This window comes from Ambystoma mexicanum, chromosome 5q (assembly GCF_040938575.1).
Source record: "Ambystoma mexicanum isolate Mex_15411 chromosome 5q, UKY_AmexF1_1, whole genome shotgun sequence".
In the NCBI taxonomy this organism is placed as follows: Eukaryota; Metazoa; Chordata; class Amphibia; order Caudata; family Ambystomatidae; genus Ambystoma; species Ambystoma mexicanum.
Window position 1 is genome coordinate 133,949,978 of NC_090933.1, and position 12,328 is coordinate 133,962,305.

General features: G+C 51.6%; 2 protein-coding genes across 3 annotated transcripts in view; both read right to left on the reverse strand.

Annotated features, from left to right (window-relative positions):
- The window catches only part of ATP9B (ATPase phospholipid transporting 9B (putative)), a 3,609,114-nt gene that overhangs the window by 1,748,192 nt on the left and 1,848,594 nt on the right, over positions 1-12,328 (reverse strand). The window lies entirely within an intron of this gene.
- On the reverse strand, positions 1,838-7,322 carry LOC138497299 (uncharacterized). Its single transcript, XM_069620657.1, has 2 exons — positions 5,659-7,322; positions 1,838-2,234 (listed from the first exon to the last, which is right to left on the reverse strand). Exons 1-2 carry the CDS (start codon positions 6,709-6,711, stop codon positions 2,163-2,165), a joined length of 1,125 nt encoding a protein of 374 aa, XP_069476758.1. The 5' UTR covers positions 6,712-7,322; the 3' UTR covers positions 1,838-2,162.

A 12,328-nucleotide genomic window follows, 5' to 3' on the forward strand; every position in this document is an offset into this window, starting at 1 on the left:
CCAGCTGCAGCGACTGCAGCGGAAGATATTTGAATTCATATGGAAGGGGAAGAAAGCTTGCATTCCGCGGAGGACCATGCTTTGTGCCTCGAAACAGGGTGGCTTGGGGGTCCCGGACCTCCAGAAATACCAAATGGCGGCGCAGATAGCTCACACCCGGGCTTGGACCATAGCGTCAGACCGCCCCAAATGGATGGACGTAGAACAATCCCGATTGCCTCTCCCCCAGCGCTTTCTCTTGCAACTGCCAACAGCACTCCGGCGGTCGTGGCCAGCCATTTTATCTTTGACCAAGCAGACATTGAAGGCATGGGATTGGGCCTGCAAATTCAGAGGCATCCCGAGAGACCAGGGCCCCTCAGCTCCAGTCTTCCACAATCCGGCATTCTCACCTGGATCTTCCCCCTCGAACTTCAGAAACTGGATCGCCTGAGGCCTCAGCTCCCTAGGCCAACTATTTGAAGAATCTCAGCCACTGACATTCGTCCAATGCAAAAGAGCATTTAATCTCCCGGAGTCAGACAGGTTCTCATACTGCCAAATCAGGCACTGGTGCTCACACCCTCAAACACGAGAGGTTGCCACCCGAGACCTGGACGCCTTGGAACTAAAGATAACCGACCCTCCAGCCCGAGGGCGGATCTCGACGCTATACCGACTATTCCAGGTGAACCTATTATCAGCCAGAGCAACATATATGTCGCAGTGGGAGAAGGACCTAGGGCCTCCGATCCAAGATCAGGCCTGGACTGATATCTGGTCCCGCACGCATTCAGCCTCGTTCTGCATCACCAACCGAGAATGCGCACATAAACTTCTCTTGAGATGGTATTTCCCACTGCTTCAACTACACCACTTCAGTCAGTCGCTGGATCCACAGTGCTGGCAACGCTGTGGCTCGCCAGGCTCTTACCTACACATGTGGTGGTCGTGCCTGGTGGTGTTGGCCTTTTGGACCCAATGTATAGCTATCATCGCAGACATTACCCAGGTCTCGCTGCCACTAGAACTGGAACCACTCCTGCTGGGGACCCCAATTCCAGACATTTACCCAAAAGCGGGCGCTCTCGCGGCCCTCGTCACTCAATTGCTCTTGGCTGCCAAAATCACAATAGCCCGGACATGGAAGTCCCCGGAAGGCCCCTTAACAGTGCTGTGGTGGCTGAAGATCTGGGACATATTCATTGCTGAGAAAATCATGGCAGCAAATAGAGGCCGCCTCCACCGTTACACAAACATTTGGTCCCCGGTGATAGACTATGAGCTCCGCTTCCCGCCGCTGACATACAAACCACGCCTAGTGATGAATGCCATGCGGGCGGCAGATGGAGAACAGACTCAATCGATAGAGGAGCAGGCCCAGGAGGATAGCCGGAATCAGGATCTGGTGACGTAAGCACGGAGAGAGAGGAGGAAGACGGAGCGGTGTAAGGGACAACAGGGGCTGATCAGTCAGAGGTCGGACTTAACGGGCAAAGAGATAGTCCTCAGGAGACTGCTGGAACTAAAGGGTGGGAGGGGGTGTCTGGGGTTATGCAACCATATATTAAGACTGTTATGAAGTGTTAATCTGAAATGCTAATTTGTTTTCCTGTGCGCTAACCAAAAATAAACAAGTTAAAAAAAAAATAAAAAAAGGACACAGAGAAGGAAATCCAGGAAAACACTGAGATCCTGTGGGCTATGAGAACTTCAAGGCACAAGCAATGTCCAGCAAGTGCAAGGCCCTCTCAGACGGTGGTGAAGGCTTCGGGAAAAAAACAGGTAACACCAAAGGCTTATTGAGGTGTGTTAAGTAGTCAGCTGGAGACAAACAAGGTTTTCTTTCACAGTGGTTTATTGCACAACAAAATACTAGTCACAGATCAATAAATTCAGCCAACTGATGATGGTTCTTTTCACCTCATAGGCACAGGCGTTCTGCCTTACTTTACTTGCAACGTCCGCTGCTGGCCTTAATTAGTTCCAAGATAACAGCCAGGCGATTACAGGCTTTTCACCCTTCAACCTGTCCGCCGGCCATGAAAACGAAATTAACAGAATGTCAATAGTAAACACTTCACCACTCCGAATCCTTCTTCTTAGGCGGCCGTTTCTCTCCACTGGAAGGTCTTGAGCCAGGGACCAGGTATGGTGTCAATCTGTGAGCTTTCAGCTTACTATTAGTAAGCCCACTCGTATTCTTGGCTGGTCTTACTCCACCCGGGTGCGCCGTCTCTCGCCATGCGCTGCTCCTGAAAAATAAGACACCTCCTGAGTCTCTTGGAGTTGCATTTAACCCTTGTCCGGCCCCTCCCCCCCGTAATCAGCCCCATGTGTTCTCAGCAACGGTTTTAACACACCTGATTCAGATTCCCCACCTCCTCCCTGCTCCGTCCACTGTGGGCTAACCCTGTACTTTGTGTTCGGGCGGTTTTAACATAAGGAAACCCAGTTCTCCCTTTCCTCTTTTTCCTTTCTTTACCCATCGGTGTGCCTCCCCCCTGATGCAGTATTTCGTGGGGCATTTTGGGATCTGTAGTTTGTCTCTTTTCATTGATGGCCAGCACTAGACGGGACTCTTCCCCAACCCCCTCCTTTCTCCCAGTATCCAGGGCGGCTGCCACTGCTTCCACCTCACATACTCCCCCCAAGGACCCATGCCGTTCGGGCAGGTCCATGGCACGTGACAAGTAATCAGCCACCATCTGATATTTTCCTGGTTTATGTACAGTCACGAACTGGTAAGGCTGTAGCGTCAAAAACCATCTCAGAACTCTATGGTTTGAGTCTTTTTGTGTAGCCAACCATTTTAGTGGTGCATGATCGGTAAAAATGGTAAACCGTCTAACCAGTAGGTAATATCGAAGAGACTCAACAGCCCATTTTATGGCCAGGCATTCCTTCTCCATCGTGGAGTACGGAATCTCATGTGGAAGCAACTTCCTACTGATGAAGGCTATTGGGCAAAGGTTTTGCTCAGTCCCCTGGGACAGCACTGCTCCTAAACCACATCCCGAGGCATCCGCCTGCAAATAGAATTCTTTTGAAAAGTCAGGACAATGGAGAACAGGTTTTATGGAAATCATCCGGATCAGCTTCTGGAATGCTTGCACTGATCTGTAGGGGACGGTTGGTTTTCAGCGCATCTGTAAGTGGTGCAGCTATGGTAGAGAAGTGTGGCAAGAATCTCCTATAGTACCCCACAAACCCCAAGAAGGCTCGAATTTCTTTCCTAGTTTCGGGAGACCTGAGCTTCTGTAGGGCTTGAATCTTGTCCAAAAGGGGGGTTATCACCCCTCCCCCCACTGCATACCCCAAGTATTTGGTTGTGTGTGCTGCCAGTTTAGTCTTTTTTGGGTTAATGTGCAGACCAGCCTCTTTTAATGATTGTATTACTTGGGTCAAATGTGCCAGGTGTTCGTTCCACGTATGGCTGAAGATCACTATGTCATCCAAGTAAGCCGCAGCATATTCTTCGTGTGGTCTCAAGATTTTATCCATTAATGCCTTGAATGTGGCCGGTGCCCCATGCAAACCAAAGGGTAGGACAGTGAACTGAAATAAGCCTTGAGGTGTCGAAAAGGCAGTTTTCTCCTGATCTGATTGGTTGAGGGGTATCTGCCAATACCCTTTGGTTAAATCCAGGGTGCTCAGGAATGAGGCTGAACCCAGTTTTTCTATCAGTTCATCAATTCTGGGCATTGGGTAGGCTTCATAGTGGGATATTGCATTCAACTGCCGAAAGTCCATACAAAACCTAGTAGTACCATCAGGTTTGGGTACTAGGACCACTGGTGAGCACCATGCGCTTTTAGATGGCACAATGGTCCCCAATTCGAGCATGTTATCTATTTCCTTGGCCATTTCCCCATGTTTTGACTCCGGAATTCGATAAGGCCTCAGCCTTACAATTTTCCCTTCTTCCGTGGGTATAGAGTGGGTAGCCATATGTGTTCTTCCTGGTATTCCTGAAAAAATCCCAGCCACCTGCTTCAAATTATCCAATAATTTGTTCTTTTGGGATTCACTCAACTGTTCTCCGATTTCCACATCTTGAAGACTACTATGGCTACTAGGGACCATTTGCTCTGAGACTGACATGTCTGAGAGTGTTGAACATAATATGTCCGTTGTTCCTTCTTTCCATAGCTTGAGCAAGTTAATGTGATAATTCTGAAATTTATTTTTCCGTTCGGGTTGTTCCACCTCATAGTTTACAGGTCCCAATATTTTTGTTATCTGATACGGGCCCTTCCACTGAGCCAACATTTTGCTCGTGTGGGTAGGCAGCAAAACCAATACCTTATCTCCTACCTTCAAAGTTCGAGGTCGGCTCCCTTGATCATAATACTTCTCTTGTCTGTCTTGGGCCCTCCCCAGGTTTTCTTGAGCAAAGTCTCTCAGTTTACCGAGATGTTCTTTTAGGTCATTAACATATTCGGTGAGTGAGGTTTCCCCCTGTTGTTCCCAGGTGTCTTTTAGTAAACCCAGTATGGACTTGGGCTGTCTTCCGAATAACAATTCAAAAGGGGAGTATCCGGTTGAGGATTGCGGGGTATCCCTTAGTACCATCAACACCCAAGGTAGGACCCGATCCCATCCCAACCCTGTGGGGCTGGTGGCTCTTCTTATCATCTGTTTAATAGTTTTGTTATATCGTTCCACCAACCCATCCGTTTGGGGATGGTACACTGAGGTTTTCAAGTTTTGAATTCCTAAGGTCTTACACACCTCCTTCATAACCACTGACATGAAGTTACTCCCCTGGTCTGTCACTATCTCCAGGGGAATTCCCACTCGAGCAAAGAACGGCATAAGCACATCGCTTACCTGTCTTGCTGAGATTCCCCTTAAAGGGAAAGCTTCGGGATAGCGGGTGGCATAGTCCACAATCACTAAGAGAAACCGGAACCCTCTACTGGTGGGCTCCAATGGCCCTACAATGTCCATCCCTATTCTCTGGAAGAGTTCCCTAATCAGGGGCATTCTTTGTAGAGGTGCTCTAGCCGGTATATGATGACTAGTTTTTTGACATATGGCACACTCTTGACAATATCTGGCTATTTCCGCATATACTCCAGGCCAGTAGAAATTCTGCAACACCCTTTTCCCCGTCATGTTTTCCGCTAAGTGCCCCCCTGTTGTGTGATCATGGGCCAGTTGGATCAGAGTTTTCCGGTATGACTGGGGAACCAGCAATCGCTCCCTCTCCTGATTATCGGAACCTCTGGTCACCCTATATATTAGCCCTTGGTTTTCCTTGAAGTATGGAGTAGTAACTGGGGTCCCTCTCATTGCTTGGGCTTGTTCCCTGGCCCTTTTTAGGGTTTCATCCAGTCCGGTTTCGGTCCGGAAAGAGGGAAGATGGTCTCCCACTCGCCAGTCTATGAGGGCAATTTCCATTCCTTTTCCCCTGTTCTCTTCCATATTTTTTCTCTGGCTTTTTGTGAGTTTCCCCCTTCTTATTGGTACCCCGATCTCAGTTTTGGCAAATGGAGCTTCCTTTAACCATTTATCGAATTCTGGAATATCTGTCCCTATTAGTACCGGGGCTGGTATGGCCGGTATAATGGCTACTTTAACTGGTATCTCTTGTCCCTGTAGCCCCAATACAATGTCTTTCGTAGGTTACATTTTTACCTCACCATGCACACATTTAATGTCAATGGTTCTCACCTTTCCTGGATCTTGCTCACTCACATGCGGTTGTATGGCCGTCTGTCTGCTACCGCTGTCCATCATGGCTTGTTGGGGACGTCCATCCACCGTTACCTCTATCACATAGGGCAGTTTCTTCCGATATCCTGGAGCTTGTAGTGTTCCAATGTCCATTGGTTCTGCCTTGGTTTTTCTGGCACAGAACCGGGCTATATGGCCCCATTCCCCACATTCGAAGCATTGGGGTGCCTGTCCCTTTAGGACACTGGTTCCGTTGTTGGGCTTAGGGTCTGGCCTATTCCTGGGTTCTTTGATTGCTCCCCTGTAATTGCTGCGCATAATAGGAGTTTCGTTGGGGGGCCTCGCTGGTGGTGTTGTGAATGTGCGGGGTGTTCCGGCTTTTTGATAGGCGGTGGCCACATCTATGGCTTCCGACAGAGTAAGGTGGTGATGTTGCCTTACCCCCCTTTGGATGGGACTAGGCAGGGTGTCAATGAATTGTTCCAACATTACCTTTTCGTTAATCTGTCCAATCGTGGCTGTGTTGGGTTGTAGCCATTTTTCCGCTAAATCCTGTACGCGGTAGAACAGTTGCCTGGGGCTCTCTCCGGGTTTCCGTTTGGTTTCACGAAACTGGAGCCTATAGGACTCCTCATCCATCCCCAGCCTTTCCAACACTGATTTCTTGATGTCCACATATGGGGTGTCCCCTGTGGGATTGGCAGCCTGATAGGCTCCCTGCATTACTCCAGTAAGCAGGGGCGCCAAAAAGAAAGCCCATCTGTCCTGTGGCCATTGTGCTGCTCGGGCTATTCTTTCAAAGTTTACAAAGAAATAACTAGGGTCATCCCCTGCCTGGTATTTTTGAAGTACGGTAGGGGGAATATCTGGATGTGCCCGTTGGTTAGCTATTGATTCACCCAGAATCCTCAATGCTTCTCTTCCCTGTTCTTGAGCTGCTGTTTGCACTTGTAGAGCCTGCCGGTCCGCCTGGGCTTGATGTCCTTGTACTTGCACCAAGTGCTGTAGTTGCTGTTGGCCTTCAGCCAATGCTTTTAACACGGCTTCCATGCTGCTGGTGATTTTGCGTTCCTCTGAAATCCCACCGCTGCCACCACTGTTAAGTAGTCAGCTGGAGACAAACAAGGTTTTCTTTCACAGTGGTTTATTGCACAACAAAATACTGGTCACAGATCAATAAATTCAGCCAACTGATGACGGTTCTTTTCACCTCATAGGCACAGGCGTTCTGCCTTACTTTACTTGCAACGTCCGCTGCTGGCCTTAATTAGTTCCAAGATAACAGCCAGGCGATTACAGGCTTTTCACCCTTCAACCTGTCCACCGGCCATGAAAACAAAATGAACAGAATGTCAATAGTAAACACTTCACCACTCTGAATCCTTCTTCTTAGGCGGCCGTTTCTCTCCACTGGAAGGTCTTGAGCCTTGGACCGGGTACGGTGTCAATCTGTGAGCTTTCAGCTTACGACTAGTAAGCCCACTCGTATTCTTGGCTGGTCTCACTCCACCCGGGTGCGCCGTCTCTCGCCACGTGCTGCTCCTGAAAAATAAGACGCCTCCTGAGTCTCTTGGAGTTGCATTTAACCCTTGTCCGGCCCCTCCCCCCCTGTAATCAGCCCCATGTGTTCTCAGCAACGGTTTTAACACACCTGATTCAGATTCCCCACCTCCTCCCTGCTCCGTCCACTGTGGGCTAACCCTGTACTTACTTTGTGTTCGGGCGGTTTTAACATAAGGAAACCCGGTTCTCCCTTTCCTCTTTTTCCTTTCTTTACCCATCGGTGTGCCTCCCCCCTGATGCAGTATTTCGTGGGGCATTTTGGGATCTGTAGTTTGTCTCTTTTCATTGATGGCCAGCACTTGACGGGACTCTTCCCCAACCCCCTCCCTTCTCCCAGTATCCAGGGCGGCTGCCACTGCTTCCACCTCACAAGGTGGAATTCCGACTGAACCTTCAGCATAAAAGAGGGGTGCGTCTGCAGCACAACCCTCGATTCGTGGGAAGTCAGGTATGGCTGTTTGCAGGACAGGGCCTGGATCTCACCTACACTCCTGGCACAGGTGATGACCACAAGGAAAGCAGTTTTCCACTAGAGGAACTTGAGCGGGGCCTGATGCATAGGCTCAAAGGGGGCCTTAATGAGGCTCGTCAGCACCATGTTGAGTTCCCACGCCGGGGCAGGAACCTTCACTGGCAGGAACGATCATCCTTTGAGGGTGTAGCGGGAGATAACTGCTAGATGTACCTTGATAGAGGCGTGTGCCAGTCCGGCCTTGGCCAAGGATAGTAAGTATGGTAGCATCTGCAGAGCCGTGACCCTCAGAGGGGTAATCTTCTGAGACCAGCACCATGTAGCGTAACGCTTCCACTAGTGACCGTAGCACTTCCAAGTCGACGATGCCCTGGCCTTGGTGAGGACCTCCCTGCAGTCCTCTGGCAACTTGTATCCTCCAAACTCTAGGGCTGCAGGAGCTAAGCACTCAGGTTCAGCGGTCCTAGGTCGTGGTGATGGATTGTGCCTCCTTCTCCGGTGAGAAGATCCAGAACCACCAGCAGCTTGACCGGAGGCGATGCTGACAGTCTGAGAAGGTCTGGGTACCAAGTCTGCCTCGGCCAAGCCTCTGTAGGGTTCCTGGGTCGTGGATCTGGAAGACTGACCGTACAAAGAGGAGAAACCTTTGGAAGACCTGCTCGACCTTCCCCTGGAGGAGCGAAAGGATAAGTGCTGCTGTTGGAGAGTGCCCAAGGAACGGGCCATCTCTGTGTGCACCTTCATGGCCTGAAGGGACTCGAAGACCTTCCCAAACAATTTCTCTCCATTGAAGGGCATGTCCAACACCTTCGCCTGGACTTCCTCCTGGAAATTTGTGGCCTTCATCCAGCCTTGTCGACGAAGGCAGACACTGTTCCCCACCCCCCCCGTGCCGGCGACGTCCAACGCCACTGTAATGGCGTGATCAGATGAACTTCCCCCTCATGGAAAAGAGCCATACCCTCCATGCTCTTAATGTCTGGGAGGAACTCCAGAATAAGACCCAGCTTGTACCACAGCACCCTGACGTACCTGGCTAGGATCACCAGTGCATTGGCCGCCTTGCTAGTGGACGCCACAGTTAAAATCAACTTCCTTCCCATGGCATCAGACTTCTTCCCCTCACAGTCCGGAGGGACCGAAGACGATGACTGGTTAGCTAACCGTTTCCACATGGCCGCTAATACCACCGAATCCGGCGATGGTTGCGATCTCAGGCACTTGGGCGTGCAGTCCGGAACCCGATACTCATCCAGCCTATCTCGTTTGGCTGGAGCCATGCAAGGGTTCTTCATGAGGGCCATGCCCTCTTTCAACACGTTGTCCAGAAGGGACCTCGCAATGATTGTCTTCCTCCTGGCCTCGCGCCTCTGTTACAAGAAACCCTCCTTCCTGGTTTTTTCGGGCACAAACTGAAAAAGCTTAGAGGATCTGGCAATCATGGAGTGGAATGACCCCACCTCGTCCGGTGGGGACGCCCTAGGTAGCGCATCCAAATATGGAGACTAGCCACCCGCTACAACGATATCCTCGTCGTCGTCCGTAGTCATGGCTGTATCCGTCCCTATAGCTGGATCTACTGGGGGGGAGGAAGGAGCCTGACGCAGATGCAGAGGGTGAAATGGGGGCGTCGGATGACGCTTCCTCCTCTTTGTTGAAGGCTGAACAGGGGCATGGGGGACCACTGGAACCGGGCCCGGTGGCATACTCTTCTGGATCTCCGACACCAAGATGTGAAGGGTCAACAGAATGTCCAGAGTTACATCCCTCGGGTGAGCTGGCAGAATGGAAAAACTAGACTGCACGCCATTGTCCCCCGTCATCCTCTTCCACGTCCTCGTGGACCATGTGCAAAGACTCCTGGTCCTCCTAGTCTGTGGACGAGACCTCCATGGCTTGAGCCACGGCTTGGGAAGGCTGTTTCGGGGCCTCCTCGCCCACCCCCATATTTCCCCACCTGTGGAGTCTGAATGGGGGCCTGAGCTGGTTACCCCCGCTCCTCCTTCCTGGCATGCCAGCAGACTTTGCCAAAGTCACTGCGGCAGTGTTGCACCTAAGGGGCAATGATACCTTCTGTGCTGTGGGGGCTACCTTCAAAGGGTCAGCGCCAATAGCCGTTGCGAGAGCAGCTGCCCCCAACTCTATCGTCGACAAAGTCTTAGCCTGCCCCGACTGTGCCTCCTTTGGCAGTTCAGCCTTCTTCTCCTCCATCCATGGCTCATCGGAATTGTGTGAAATCCAGGGCCGAGGCCTGTTCCTCGACATCTGGGTTACTGGGAGGCCCCATCCAACATCTCCATGAGCAAGGGGAGTCCTTTGTTCTGCAATTCAACAGCAGGAAGATTACCAGAGAGCTTCAGCAGGATCTACTACTTCCACTGAGCAGGATCATGGTTCCAGTGTTTAAGCTTCAGGTAAGGCCTTGGTCCACACAGCAGCTTCACCCCAAATACTCCCCTGGGATGGTTGGGGAGATGACCTTGCTTCTTGTTTGGAAGCCTCCTATCTTCACCTCTCTGGCAGAGAACTTTGGGGCAAACTGCATTCCAAACCGGGTTGTAGACATATCCTACTTCAAGTTTCCAAAGATCAATCAACTGAGAGGAGGGTCTCTTCCCCTTAAATAGAAAAAAAGTATTTTATTTGGAATATAATCCCTTAACATGGTCAATACATTGCAGTAAATAGAAAAACAGAATATGAACATAATTAAAACATCTCGTATAGATCTTGAACATCTTTTAAAAGCAGCTTTAATAAATTCATAAACATTGTAAATAAAACTTACATCATTCTAGTTCATGAAAAGCCTCACAGCATCTGTGCAAGACCTAAGATAATTAATAATAAAATGGGGCCTCAGTTATTTCCTTCTTAAATGGATACAATTTTGATATATCAAACAAAAATCTAAATGATCCTCAGCAAAAGGCCGAACAATATGAGTATTTCTTATTGCCACTCAAGAATTCCATTTGCGGGGCGTGGCCTGGAGTGCCAGCGATGTGGCAGTTTATCTGATGGCCTCCGCATGGGAACCGCAGCATTCTCTAAATAACACAAGTTCCTGCTATGGCCTAACCTCCTGAACTCTTGATCTAGTTAGCGGAATGCTGGAGGCCTCATCGACTGCAATATGGGCTTATAACGGGGACGGGAACCCTGAAAACGCAACAGGGGTGTCTGCCGACCGCGACCACCAGATAGGTCCGAAAATGGTGGGCGTGCCGCTCCGGCGCCGTCTCTGCGACCAGCTAGCTGCCCGCGTTGGCCTCAAGATTACCCCATCTGCTGGAGTCTTCCCAGGCTCGCCCGGGGTGCCTGACAGCGCCATTCAAGCAGGTTGTGCCTTGACCGCGATCGCGACCCAGCTTGGAACCTGGCGGGGAGCCCGACCCAGACCTGGCCCACATGAACCGCATCTTACTGAAGCAGCGTCTCTGTCCCGGCGCCTCCAGATTGCCTTGGCCCCACCGGCACACCCCCCACCCGACTCACCTTCCATCCGCAATCTACAGAGGACGCCGGTGACTGCCTCCTGCCTCTCTGAAGCTGGACCCCTGGAGCCTGCTTTCTTTGGCCGTGTGGTGCGTTCCTGCCCAGCGGCACGTCTGCTCTCCTCCACCGGATGCGTGCGGGGTGAGGGCGTGGCGGAGTGGCGCTGCCTCTGGAGGGGAGCCCTGCCCCACCCCACCAAACTTCTGCAGCAGTCCCAGTGTCCGGGAAAGGAGGCCTCAATGGGCGGCGGCGCCCTGCCTCTGCGGTCCTACCCCCGGTGTGTTGGGAACCGCTGGGGGCATTGGATTACTTTTGCCGCTCTGTGGTGGACCCGGACGGCGCTGGGCCCTCAGGCCGCCACTGTAGGGTCTCTCATCGCTCCCACGGAGCCCCGGCACTGGATACAAAGCTATGACCCCACCCCCATGCAAGGTGAAAGCCACCTGGGGTCCACCCTCCCGACCCCTCACCCAGGCGTAGGGGTACTCCATCTACCTCTGCCTCGTTAATGCTGCAGCTTAATGGCAGCCTCTACTCCCGCTGCTCCCCGCTCATTGGGACTTGAAAGTAAAAAGCTTTTTTTCTACACCTTCCATAGCGGCGTGCTCACCCCAACGGCCAAGGGTGGTGAGGCAAACCACGAGGGGCTTAGCACACGCCTGGGAAGGCTTCCTCCCTGACCTGGAGCCCCCCAGACCCATTCAGGAGCTGCCCAGCCGCGACCGAGACCCACCCCGGGGGACCTCGCCATTGAAAGAAGTGGGCTAGTCTATCTTGGACCACTGAATCTGCTTCCTCCTCCCCCCAGAGCCTAAGTTTTCCTTCCTAAGAGTCCTGGACCCCCAGAACCCCCACAGCAGCCCAGCTGAAAACAACACCTCTCAGCTTCCTGGGGCAACCCTGCCCACCCCCCATCATCAACAGAATGGAGTGGTCTATTTTCCTCGCTCTCACTCCGGGAGCTCCCAGCAATCGGTGAGTAGATCAGGAACGGCTATCATAAGCTTGGGAGTTCCTCTCACCCCCCTTCTGTGTGCTTTTCACTTCTCCACCACAGCAAAGGACCTGACAAGCCCATGCCACCTGCTCCTCCTGGGACGCACCAGCTCACCCCACTCCCCCGCTGCCACCAAA

What these genes read in the sequence shown, in the direction of transcription:
- LOC138497299 (XM_069620657.1), bottom strand. Translation starts at nt 6,711, where the DNA reads ATGGAAGCCGTGTTAAAAGCATTGGCTGAAGGCCAACAGCAACTACAG. An exon ending in GTGAGCAAGATCCAGGAAAG is followed by an intron (nt 2,235 to 5,658) that starts GTGAGAACCATT and finishes CTTATTTTTCAG; the next exon opens with GAGCAGCGCATGGCGAGAGA.